Here is a 12,184-nt window from a genome sequence, read left to right as displayed (position 1 = left end):
GCCTGGGGCATCACGTGGGTGGCGTCAGGGTAGAAATGGTCTCTAGGCGGCATTTAAAGCCAGGAGCTGGGGGAGCTGGATGACAGGTGGGCAAACTGCTGGAGCTGTGCAGCCTTTTCACCCCTTCTCGCCGGGGACCCCCCAGACCAGACCCTCTGCCCTAAGGAAAGCTGGGCAGCAGCGAGGCAGAGGGCCCTGGTGGCAGCAGGGGGCCAGGAGGAAGACGGGGGCGTGCTTCCTGACAGGCAACCCCCCTGGGGCTCCGGGGTGCTCTCTGCAGACAGGAACTGTCAGCCCACATTAGCGAGGCCACTCTGCCAGGCCAGCTCAAGTAGAAAGAGCCGAACCCGCACCAGCCTCTGCCAGGGGCACAGCCCGCAGCCAGGAGGAGGGGAGCCAGGCCCGGGGCAAGGGGCGCCGAGGCTGTGCTTGGCCTGGGGGCTCCCCCTCTCTCCCTGGTCTGGCCAGGCCAGCGGAGGGTGCTGAGCAGCCGGGAGAGGCCGTGTGCTGCTCCTGCCACGGCCAGTGCCAACTAATCAGGGGCTCAGTGGGTACCGGGAGGCCGGGCCAGGCAGCATATGGCTGGGCTGCCGAGGACACAGCTACTGGCCCCAGCCCAGCCTGGGAGGGGCCTGTGGGCTGAAGAGGGGCCTCAGTGCCCACTCCTGAGATAAGAAACAACCCCCAGGCAAGGAGTCTGCAGCCCTGCACCCTCCACCTCAGGGGAGGCCTTGGTTTCCTCCCCAAGGCTGTCAGGGCTCACTCCCTAGAGGGGGGGCCTGGTCCTGTGCCACTGAAGGTCCCCCCAACACTGGGGCCCCTGCTGCCCTCTTACTCATTCTTCACACGTCCCGTGCCCCCTCCTCTCTGAAGCCTCCTCAAAGTACGTCGTTGGTGGCCCTTCCCCTCGGCCCTGATGCTTCCATTAGAAAACACGTCTCCCGGCCCAGAGCTCCTGGCTTGAGTGTCTGCCTGCAGAGACGGCGCTACATCTGCGTCTTCTCCATGACCCCACAGCTGGCCCAAGGCCTGGCCCCATTGCCCCTTAGTGGATGCTACTTTGGATGAACGGATGATTGGATGAATGGATGAATGAATGCATACACAGTGCCTCTCTCCCTTAATCTTGTGTCCTGTCCACGAATCACTCCTTCCTGATTTGTAGAACGGAACTTGACCCCGGCGGAGGAGGTGCCAGTAGAGGGGGCTACCTTCACCCCACCCCCACCCCAAGCATCTCTCCTCTCACGGTCCGGGCTGCTCTTTACTGTTCCCAAGCCAGGTTCTCATCAGATGTTCTGGCCAGATGCTCTCCCGCCCACCCCCACCTCTTCTGAAAGGCAGCAGCCCTGGGGAAATTGGGCCCCTCCACTGCCTCTTCTCTCTTCTCTCCCCATCTTCCTCCTTCCCTCCCTTCCTTCCTTGGGGGCTGCCAGACCTTTCTTCCTCAGGGCCGCTGGGGGACCCTTGTGGGATCCAAGGACAGACAGTCTGAAGTCCAAGGTCCTGCACCCCAAGTCCCATTAAACACACGTACAGAGTGGAAGTGCTGACATTCTCGTGCAAGCTCTGTTTCAGGGTCCCCCAGCCCCACTGCCAATAGATGCGGAGTATGAGACCCCCAGGTGATCAACGTACGGTGTTTGCAGCTTCACTGGGCACCTTCTAGGAGCAGATGTCATAAGGATGTTTTGCTGCCCCACAGCCTAGCGAGGAAGGGCTGGGACCCCATTTTATGGATGGAGAAACTGAGGTCCGAGAGGTATAGCCACTGGCCAAGATCCCAGGCACAAACCCTGGTCTAACTGCTCTGGATGCAGCAGTCTGTAGCCCCAACACTGGGACTCTCCCTCTGTGAAAAGGGCAGGGATGGGGCAGTTCACAGGGCACGTGTTCTATACCTGGCGCTGCGGACTAACCCACATGAAGGTGCTGTGTGCCATCCCCCTCGTGCAGACAGGGGTCAGAAACAAGAGAAGAATCTTTCCCCAGGTCCTGCAGCTATTTAACACAGGACCAAGCTTTGAATGCTGGCAGGGTGACTCAGACACCATGCTCGGCACTAACCATTGTGCCATCCTCCTTCCTGCCCTGACTCCTCCCCCTCGGGCTGCTTGGGGCCTGGCACCACGAGAACTCTGCACCCTGACAGTGAAAGGCATTCGGAGGTCTGGGGCACACCAAACTTGGGGGTAGATGGGAAGAGAAGGGGCCTTGAGGGCATTACTTCAGCCCACGGGGCCTTTCTACTTTGACCTTGGATGTGGGCAGGGGTCTTTCCTGATCCCCTGCAGATGGAGTGGGTGGCTGAGATGCCTACGCACTAAAAGGAAAGGAAGGAGGTTGTGAAAAGGAGCAAAAAGCTCTGGCCAGCTGTGTGGCCTTGGGCCGGTTACTCAACCTCTCCCTGACTCAGTTTCCCCATCTGTAAAGTGGGCATCACAATGGTACCAACATCCTAGGGCTGTTATGAAGGTGAAATGATACAGCCCATGTAAAGCATCTGATAAATTTTGCCATTTATCTTTATTAGGAAATCCCTAGAAGATGTGGAACACTCACCTCCCACCTCCCCATGACATGCAGTCCTCTGTCTAATAGCCCCACTGTTCCCAGGACAGCTCCTGCTCTCCACCTTGGCACATGCAATTCCACTCCATCTGCAGGGACCACCCTCCCCAGCCCTCTGTGTCCTTGTTAAGCATCTTCTAAGACCAGCCTCTGAGAAGAGGTCCTGACGCCTCCACCTTCCACCCCCAATGCTCTCAGCACCTTCTTCATAATAGTAGCACCTATTGGCCCCTTACTACATACAAGATTCCATGCTAAGCTCTCTACACACATGAGGGCATTTCATCCTTACAAAACCATATGGAAATTGCTATTATTAACCCCATCTTATCGTTGGAATAGAGGCCCAGCGTCCCACAACAGGCAGGTGAAAGGACTAGAACCGGGGCCTGTCAGCACAGAGTAAATCTCCAGTCCTGCCTGCAGCGGGGGCGGGACAGGAGCCTCACCCACAGCACTGTCAGCTCTGCCTCCCTGTCCCTGGGCCCTGCCCAGCCCAGCCCCATCCCAGAGGCCCCCGCACAGAGGTGGCTTCTTGCTGACCCAGGGGTGGTTAGTTGGACGGGGCTCCAGGAAGGGGGCAGAGGCCTCCAGGCGAGGCTCAGCATCCCCAGCAGCCGCCCCCGAGCTCCCCAGGCTTCCCTCCCAACCCCCTCCACAGACTGGGCAGGGGTGTGCAGTAGCAGGGTGCAGATGTGGGCCAGCAGCTCAGACTCAGCCGGCTCAGGCTTTAGCAGTAACTGCCCTAGTTTCTTACTGGAGAAAATAGAACTTTTCATATTTAAATGGCTTGGCCAATGGGCTTTGGGAGGCACTGCAGCTGATTGAGGGCTGGGTGAGGACTGGAGTCCGCTGGTGCCAGGAGGGGGCACTTTCAGAGATAATCCAGCCCCATCTTGCCAAGGCCCAGAAAGGGATAGCAATTTATGAAAGGTCACACAGCAAGGAACCAGAACCCAGCCTCCTGACTGGCAGTCTAGTGCTTCTTCCCTGCCTCCCTAACCTTCTCCCATGCACTATCTCCTGCCCTTTATCCACCAATGGTTCAGTGGCCAGGACAGACCTGGCAGGAGTCGGGTGGAGGGACATATTTTTAACGAGGTTCTGTAAAGAGCACCACAACTCCTAGGTGCCCCAACCATCCTGGACAAAGTCAGAACCACACATCTAATCAGTCCCTCCTCCTCCTTTGTGCAAGTAGGGAAACTGAGGCCCAGAGACACCCAGGGGCTTCCCAGGTCACACAGCAGGCTCCCCGCAGAGTTAAGAAGCAGAAATTACATTCCCTGACAACCCAACTGAGTCTTCCTGGTTGGTCGTGTTTTTAAACTACTTTTTAAACTACAGGCAGTCACCCCCCTCTCCACAGCTTTGCAATTAATAACCCATAATTTCACTTTGCCTAGTCCCAATTCTCTAGCCTGCCATCTAGTGGCCAGATTGAAAGCTACAGGCTATTGTTGAAGGAGTCCCAGGGCAGAAGCGGCTCTAAAGATAAATAAATGGGAGGACCTGGAAAGTTCATGGAAACATCTAGGAAAAAAGAAGGCAACCAACCAAACTTCTCAGAGAGACACTTCTAAGACTCTGTGCCCCCTCCTTCCCACTCATTCCCCATTGACCGTGGGCAGAACTCCTGGCACCTGGGAAGGACGCTGCCCCTTCTGTAAATGAGGGTCTGGATCACAGGACCTGCTCCAACAGCCTGCGGCTCCTGTTAATCAAGTTGTTCATGAAGACGGATTTATCTTAAGGTCCCTTTCCAGGGGGGCGCATCGGTTATATTTTGGATCCTGGAGCGTTGTGCTTCCAGGTTCTGAGAAAGCAAGATTCGAGATTCATTTGTCAGCTGAGAGGCGGAATCAGCACAGAGTGGAAACAGAACTGCCCACCTCAGGCCACCCTGGGCCTCCCCGTGAGGCCTATTAGAAGGAAAGAGGCCCCTAAGGAAAGACCCGAACTCCCCTCTGGGCCCTTGGGGCTACCCAGCCTCCAAAATCGGAACCTCCAGGAGCGAGCGCAGGGCCCAACCCCTCCCTTCTCCAGAGAAGGGAACGGACTGGCTCTGGGGACCTGGAAGTGACCCCTACAGCCAGGAGCTGCAAATGAGCTCCTCACGAGGGCAGTGAGAGAGGGCGGAAAGGGCAGGGAGGAGAGGCACATGGGCCCACACCCCGCACACATGCACGCACATATACACACAGCACATGGTCTCTCACAGATCCAGAGACCCTCACACCCACACGCGCACACACGCGCGCACAGGTGTACTGAAACCCACCCAGAGAGAGAGGCCCATAGCCTGTGTGTCTATCCTGTCTGCCCCCCATCCAGACCAGCTCTTCTGAAATGTCCTGTCACATCGCTGCTCCCATATGCCTGTCAGATCCCGAGACCTGACGGGGGAGCAGGATGCAGGATCGTGTACAAACGCCCCTGTGTGACCCCGACACATGCACCCGCACCTCTGGAAAGGGTACCGGGCCTGTGGGCTGCGTGGCTAGGAGCGTGACGGTGGCCACATGGTGGCTGCTGCCTGAGGGCACCCCCTGCCTTCCCCTGGGACAGAAATGGGGAGCGCTGAGGGGGCGCCCAGCAAAGATGTGGCCCCTGCCCGGTGCCCTCCCTGCTGAGGTCGCCCAGGCCAGACGCTGGGCTTCCTGCGTGACTCTCCAGGGTGGGGACCAGGGCTTCTGCCCACCTGCTCCTCTCCACCCCGCCTGGCCTGGCCACGGCTCAACCACATTGCCAGAGCCGTCCTCTGTGTCCACTCCTTCACTTCGGCCAGGCGTTTCTAAAACACTCCTTTGCCAGGTCACTCGCCATATGCTCCGCTGGGTCTCAGCTCAGGCTCCACCTCAGGCCCCCAGTGCCACCCCCCCTGCCCCTCCCTGCACCCCCATAAGCTCCACAGGCCCGGCACCCCTCCGTCTGAGCACTGACCGCACGGAACAGCTACTCGATAAACTCGGCCAGCGGGTCCGCTTCACACCTATTTACTGAGCGCTTTCCACACACCAGGCATAGTTCTGGGCGCTGAGGGAACAAAGTCTGCCCTGTGGTCAGCTTCCCAGTAGGAGGTGGCGCCTGAGAGAGATGAACATGCACCCCTGGGCAAGGTGGGCTGGTTAGAAACAGGCTCCCGTTTAGTCCCTGCCACTAACCTGCTGTGTGACCTTGGGCTGGTCATGGCCCTCTCTGGGTCTCATTCTCCACATTTATGAAAAGGGGTAAAGATGGTTTTGAACAAGGTAACCTTTAAGGAGACTTCTAAGCTTGGTGGCAAGTGGGAAGGACAGAGACAGTCTGCCACCTAGGATGGCCTCTCTGGATGTCCCTTCCCTGCCCCCGAGGGAGTCTCCCCAGGACAGTGGGAGGGGCAAAGGTGATAAAGCTGAACTGCTCCTCCCCCCTCTCCCACAGCTTTGGTTCTCACCGCTCACCCCCAGCCCCACCCCCAACTCTCAACCCCTCCCTCAGGACCTTCACAGCAACTCTCAGGGGCCCCTGGAGTTTCCCATCACGTCAAGGCTCGTGTGTTGGGAGGTGACCTTGTATGTGCGACCTTGAGACCCCAGCACTCCAGGACCCCCTATGTAATTCACCCAACCTGTGCCAACCTGCCCTCCCAGGTCACCTTGCTCCACAAATATCCCAGAGCACAGCCTCCACTGGCCAGCCATGCCTGTCCGGGCTGACCAACACGCTCTGCGAGCCCAGAGTCAGGCTGGCCCGGCAGGGACTCACAGCGGACGGCTGCAGAGAGGTGGGCAGGGCGAGTGGCAGGGACCCCCAAGGCCCCAAGCCTGGCTATTGGCAGAGTGGGGTCAGTGGTGACTGTGGAGGAGGACGAGGTGCCAGGAGCCCTCTCACCTTCTGCAGATTGGGAAACTGAGGCTCAGGCAGGGAAGAGAAGCAAGGGGTCAGACAGAGCCAGGGAAAGAGCTGGGCTTAGGACAGACATAACTCTGCTCAGATCCCTGCCTTGCCCCTGAATTGCTGTGTGACCTTATGCAAGTCACTTAACCTCTCTGAGCCTCACATAGGTTGTTCAGAGGGTTAAGTCAGCCAGCGGCATGTCAAGAGCCTGGCACACAGGAGGTGAGTAGATGCTCATAAAAGTTCCTGACCTTCCGCATCAGTGCTGAAGCCCCCTGCAGGCAGGGTCCTCCCCCTCTCCTTCCCTGGATCCCCATCCCATTCCAGACACAGGGCAGTGGAAAGAGTCAGGAGACCTCCTGGGCAAGTAACCTCAAGTCTCCAAGTCTCAGTTTTTTCATCTCAGTTTTTCATGAGACTAACCCACCTCCCGCCAGGGGAACTGTAAGGCTCCAAAGAAATCACAGAGATGAAAAGCTCTGAAAGCTGTATGATTCTGGGCAGCTGTCAGGTTTTTTTGTTATCAGATAACCTCTCTCAATACTAGGTGGGCGGACAGATGGATGGGCAGCCGGTCGGACAGGGGAGCGGGTGGATGGACCTGTGGGGGATGAACCTATGGATGGGGTGAGTGGGTGGGTTGGGAGCTTGAGCTCCAAGTCAGCACAAGTGGGGGGTCTGGAAGCCCCTCCCCAGTGCAATGCTGCACGATGCCCTCCCTCAAACCAAGCAGCTTCTTTTCACACACCTGCCACCTGGACAGCCCCCCTACAAGGAACCTTGTCCCCAACAAGCCAGTACTTGCTGCAGTCCGAGTCCTTTTGGGACCCAGAGGTGCCAGGGCCACCTTCCAGCATCTTCAGGCCCAAATAGTGCCCCACGAACCCCTGGCAGCAGGGCCCACATCTGTCCGGGCACTGAAGGATCCCGTGCCCAGCACAGGCCTGGCATGGGGAGATACGGGTCAGCCTCTGCTGAGCGAGTGAGTGCCCTGGGGCAGGGCAGGGGGCACCAACTCACTGGGCACACGGTTGATGGCTTTGAGGGGCCTCAGGACGCGCACGGTGCGGATGGCCGACAGGTTGATGTTCTGGAGGTCCAGGGAGTACTCGACCATCCTGCGAAGAGAGGGGAGAAGAGTGAGGCCCAGAGCACGGGGACAGCAGGGCCACGGCCGGGCCAGCCACGCCCACGCCTGTCTGGACGGGGTCAAAAAAGAGGTCAGAAACCCAGCTAAGCCCCAGTCAGCCCTCTGGCCTTGGGCTGTCTCCTCGGGCCTGTCTCCTTCTCTGTAAGCAGCGCAGCTGATGTCCACCTCGCGGGCCGTCCTGAGGGTCCCGGCAGGGGTGGCCGGGGGCAGAGGGGAATGGAGGAGCAGAGACCCTGGGCCCAGCGCATGCCCAGCTCTGTGCCAGGCCGCTCCTGCCCCCGCTTCCAGGGCAGCCTCTGAAACAGGGAGGATTCGCCCCATTCCTCAGAGGGGAGAACGGAGGAACCGCTGAGAGGCCCCCAGGCTGAGCCCAGACGGTGACTGGACATCACAGTCACAGCAGCAGCATCTGCGAAGATCTGGCTGAGGGCAGAGGCCGGAGTGGAGCCCCAGTCCCTCTGTCTCCCCAAGTCCCCAGGGGCCCCCCAAGGCAGGGTTAGACGCCCAGACTTATGAAGAGATGAGGCTGTAAGAGAGGTGACACCACGTGTCCCAGGTCACCCAGCAAACGGGTAGAGGCTCAAGCCAGGAGTCACACCAGCTCTGCCCCCCTCCACCCCCTCACACCCATCGCCCACTGCCCAACTCCCAGCTCCGCTGCCGGCTCAGCGAGGCCAGGCACAAACTGTACTTGGCCTGCAGGAATAACCCCTCTCTCCTGGGCACGCCCACCCAGCCAGACCCTGCAAGGCGGCAGCTCCAGACTCGCGGGGCCCACTCCCAGCCTTTCTCCCACTGTCCCCTCTGCCTGCAACGCCTCCATCATCTCTGTCCATTGAAACCTTCCTCGGGTTCTGTGCAGATGCCCCTGGAGTCCTGGAAGTTTCTCCACACCTGTGTCCATGATGAACCAGGCCAGTCTAGGTGCCTCCTCCAGGAGGCCTCCCCAGATCTCCAGGGGAGGCAGATCTCCGGTGTCCCCTCTGTAGTTTCCTGCACGTCCATCAGACCCTTCTTGCTCAGTTGTTACCTGCCCCCCATTTCCCCCTCTGAAAGACAGGTCCCAGGGGCCTGCAGCCCCAGCCTGACCCCAGACGTCCCAGTCACTGGACCTGGGCCCCCCACGCTGGGACTCCGGCACTGCCACCAGCTCCACCTGTCACCGCCATCAGCGGGAAGTGAAGGCTTTTCCTACACACCATGCAAACCTGCCCGATCATTGTGGAGCCATCGCCCCCTCCCGCTGATTGAAGAGTAATTGAGTGAAAGCTCCGTTTGCCTGAAATGCCTCCATCCATCCATCCCCCAGCTTTCTGGGGCCCAGGCTCCGGTTCCCATGCTCGTGTGCTCTCTCTCTCTCTCCTTTTTCACACACACACACACACACACACAAATGCAACACATAGTCAAACACCTGCACACAATCATTGGTGCGCACACACATACACACTAACTCCTTGGACACCCTCAACCACGCTCACTCCTACCAGGGCCCAAATTCAGATGAAGGGACATGACCAAAAAAGTGACAGAGACCTACGAACTGGAGACAGAGACCAGGGGTACCGAGGAGGGGGTGAGGGGGGGCGGGGGGCAGCAGCCAGGCAGAGGAGGTGAGGGCTGAGGCGCCCAGGGGCAGCGGGTGATCTGGAAGGGGGCACCGAGGGCGTGCGGCAGCGTCGGGGCTCCGCGCGTGGGTGAGCCAAAGTGTCATTTTCGTATTTGGTAGAAAGAGCTCTCCAGGCAGCCAGGGAGACGTGTGTGATGGAGGCACTGTGGAGGCAGCACACACGGGCACACAAACGGGTTCTCACACTGGCGAGCACACGCGCACGAGCACACGCGCACGCGGCCCAGGAGAGCCACCCCATGGCAGGCAGCCCCTCCCCCAGGCCCCCGCCTCTCAAACACAGACCCTCTCCCTTCTTCCCGGTTCTCTCCCTCCTGCCAGTGGGCTCACTTTATGCTTTGCTGGGTGTGCTGGAGGTGGGAGATCCCAGCGCACGCCAGACTGAACCCACGCAGGTACTACGTCCCAGGAGCTCCTGGGCACACCTGCCGAGATCCATTAAGTGCCAGCCCAGGATTTCTTCCCATCCCGTGAAGTCTCACCAGAGAAATAAATAGATGCTTCACAGACGATGGGTAGACAGAAAAGCGAATGGTTTTTGAGGGCCTCTCGTGTGTGTCACCTGTATTAATCCGCTCAAGCCCCCTCTACATTTCTCAGATTCCACCTCGTCCCTCTCCCTGCTGCCCTGGACCAGGCCGGGCCCACGGCTCCAAGCCACAGCAGGGCCTGCCTGCTGCACGAGCCCTCAGGACAACCCTGCCTGGTACCTGCCTCTCCCGCGCCACTCTGCCACGCGGGCTCTGTGCCCCTCCATCGCCCCCTCAAGGAACCCATAGCCCGCCGTCTGGGACTACTGGTTCTTAATTAAGTGAGGGGCGCCCCCCACGGCCCCTGCCCCAGGATAGGCTGGGAGGCAAGAACGGGAAACTACAGATGCGCTGTGTAGTCAGGCCCCGCGGTGAGGATTCAGGTTCACCTTCCTGTCTCTAAAATAAGTGGGGCAGGGGGCTGGCCTCTGGGTCCTGAGTGAGATACAACTTATGGCCGGGTGTCACCGAGGCCCACAGTTACCCAGAGTTAGTAAGCTTTAGGGTCTGCACGCCTCCTAGACCCCGTCTCATGGGAGGCTGATCTGACTCTTGTCCCCATCTCTGGAGGGGACTCAGCAGCCACAGCCTGGCAGACCCAGAGCGACACTGTGACCCAGTCCCTTCCCTTCACCTCCGACCTGATCCTCTACTACAAAAATTCCCCTAAGAATTAATCAGTTGCAGCCCTCACGGTCCCCACTGAAAAGCCCTCAAGAGAAATTCCTGGGAGGATTTAGTGTCAAGATCTTAGCTCTGAGCTTCCTGGCAGCTGAGTCAAAAGGAGAAATGCGATGAGTCACTAAGTTCTTAGCAGCGTGAACGACCTTGGCTCTGGGGGGTGGGGGGGTTGTTTGTTGGCTGCACCATGCGGCTGGTGGTATCTCAGTTCCTAAACGTTTCTCCCAGGTCCTAACTCTCTCTTCTATAGTTCATGAACCTATCAGGGTGGCGGGGGAGGGTGTCCTGCTGCAGCCGCATCTCCCCGGGCAGAGCAAGACCAGCTGTAAATGCTTTCAGTGATAAAGAGCAAATAGCAGGTGTGCAGTGAGGAATCCAGTAGTTCTCATTCCCTGAGGGGAAGAGGATAGAAAGCTGGACATTGGACAAGGCCGGAGAGAGAGAGAGGCTGAGCGAGTAGCCGGGAGGTGGGAACTGCAGGTTTAAGTCTCTGCCCTGGGATCACACTGTCCTGATGGTGACGGTGCACCACCGACAAGCCGCAATGCGGGACAGTCGCTGACAGCTCCGGCGCCCAGCCCTCTCTGCTGACAGCTGCGGCAGCCCCCTGCTCCCCCTCCACACGGCCCATCCTCCGTTAGTCCAAACCTCCTAAAACTTGAATCTAGGGACTTCCTTGGTGGCGCACTGGTTAAGAATCCGCCTGCCAATCCAGGGGACACAGATTCAAGCCCTGGTCCTGGAAGATCCCACGTGCCGCGGAGCAACTAAGCCCGTGCGCCACGGCTACTGAGCCCAAGCTCTAGAGCCCGCGAGCCACAACTGCTGAGCCCTCGTGCCACAACTACTGAAGCCCACGTTCTCTAGAGCCCGTGCTCCGCAATGAAGAGAAGCCACCGCAATAAGAAGCCCGCACACGGCAATGAAGAGTAGACCCCGCTCGCCGCAACTAGAGAAAGCCCGCGCGCAGCAATGAAGGCCCAACGCAGCCAAAAAAACCCCTCGAATCTAGCTGTGTCACTCCTGGCCTTAAACCCTCAGCGGCTCCCCACTGCCCTTCACGGCCCTGCAATCTGGTCTCGGCCCCTTCCCCACACCCCTCGCTCCTACTCCAGGCACCTCAGGCACCAGGCCAGGCCCGCCGAGCTCCCCAAACACGCGATCCTCTGCCCCCTTTCCCTTGCGCGTTGCCTGTTCTCCTCCCTCTCATCCTTCAAGACGCCCTGGTCCATGAAGCCCTGCTCACGTCTTCCCTGCACGGCAGGCTGAATTCAACCCTTTCCGCTCTGGCTCCTTCCGCAGTCTGTTCACACTTCCTGTCTAGTTTGGGTTCCCGCAAAGCGGACTCAGCCAAGGGCTTGGGAGCAGCAGCTTATTTGGGGGGTGATCCCAGGAGGCACAGAGAGGGAAAAGCCAGCGAGGGGCCGGTCATGAGCAGGTTACCCTGCAACTGGGCTGCAGTCCCAGCAGGGGCCCTGACGGGCTGTGTGCCTCAGACGTGGACCGGCGAGGGCAGGGCTGCAGCATTATCCATGGCCCGACCGGCTGGATGCTGGTTACTGCACCGGCACCTCTCTCGGACGCACCCCGCTCCAGCCCCGCCACGCAGAGCTGGCGCCGGGGAATCTACGTAGCACGAAGAGCCTTCGCCTGTGACAGAAGCAGCCACCTTCCGCCTCCTTCCTCCTCCTCCCCACTGGATGAAAGCTAAGGGAGCATCCCCCACCGCCAAAAAAAAAAGAG

The 12,184-nt window shown here is 59.2% G+C and overlaps 1 protein-coding gene across 2 annotated transcripts in view; it reads right to left on the bottom strand.

Annotated features, from left to right (window-relative positions):
• The window catches only part of CACNA1I (calcium voltage-gated channel subunit alpha1 I), a 115,313-nt gene that overhangs the window by 58,278 nt on the left and 44,851 nt on the right, over positions 1 to 12,184 (bottom strand). Inside the window, exon 5 of one of the 2 annotated variants that reach the window (XM_067010240.1) lies at positions 7,471 to 7,568. The exons of the other annotated variant lie outside the window; for it this stretch is intronic. Coding sequence (XP_066866341.1) covers positions 7,471 to 7,568 — 98 coding nt within the window. The remainder of the gene's footprint in view (positions 1 to 7,470; positions 7,569 to 12,184) is intronic. 2 annotated transcript variants of the gene reach the window in all.

The sequence above is a fragment of the Kogia breviceps genome, chromosome 12 (genome assembly GCF_026419965.1).
Source record: "Kogia breviceps isolate mKogBre1 chromosome 12, mKogBre1 haplotype 1, whole genome shotgun sequence".
In the NCBI taxonomy this organism is placed as follows: Eukaryota; Metazoa; Chordata; class Mammalia; order Artiodactyla; family Physeteridae; genus Kogia; species Kogia breviceps.
The sequence above is the reverse complement of the archived record's forward strand: the minus strand, read 5'-3'. Positions and strand labels throughout refer to the sequence as shown.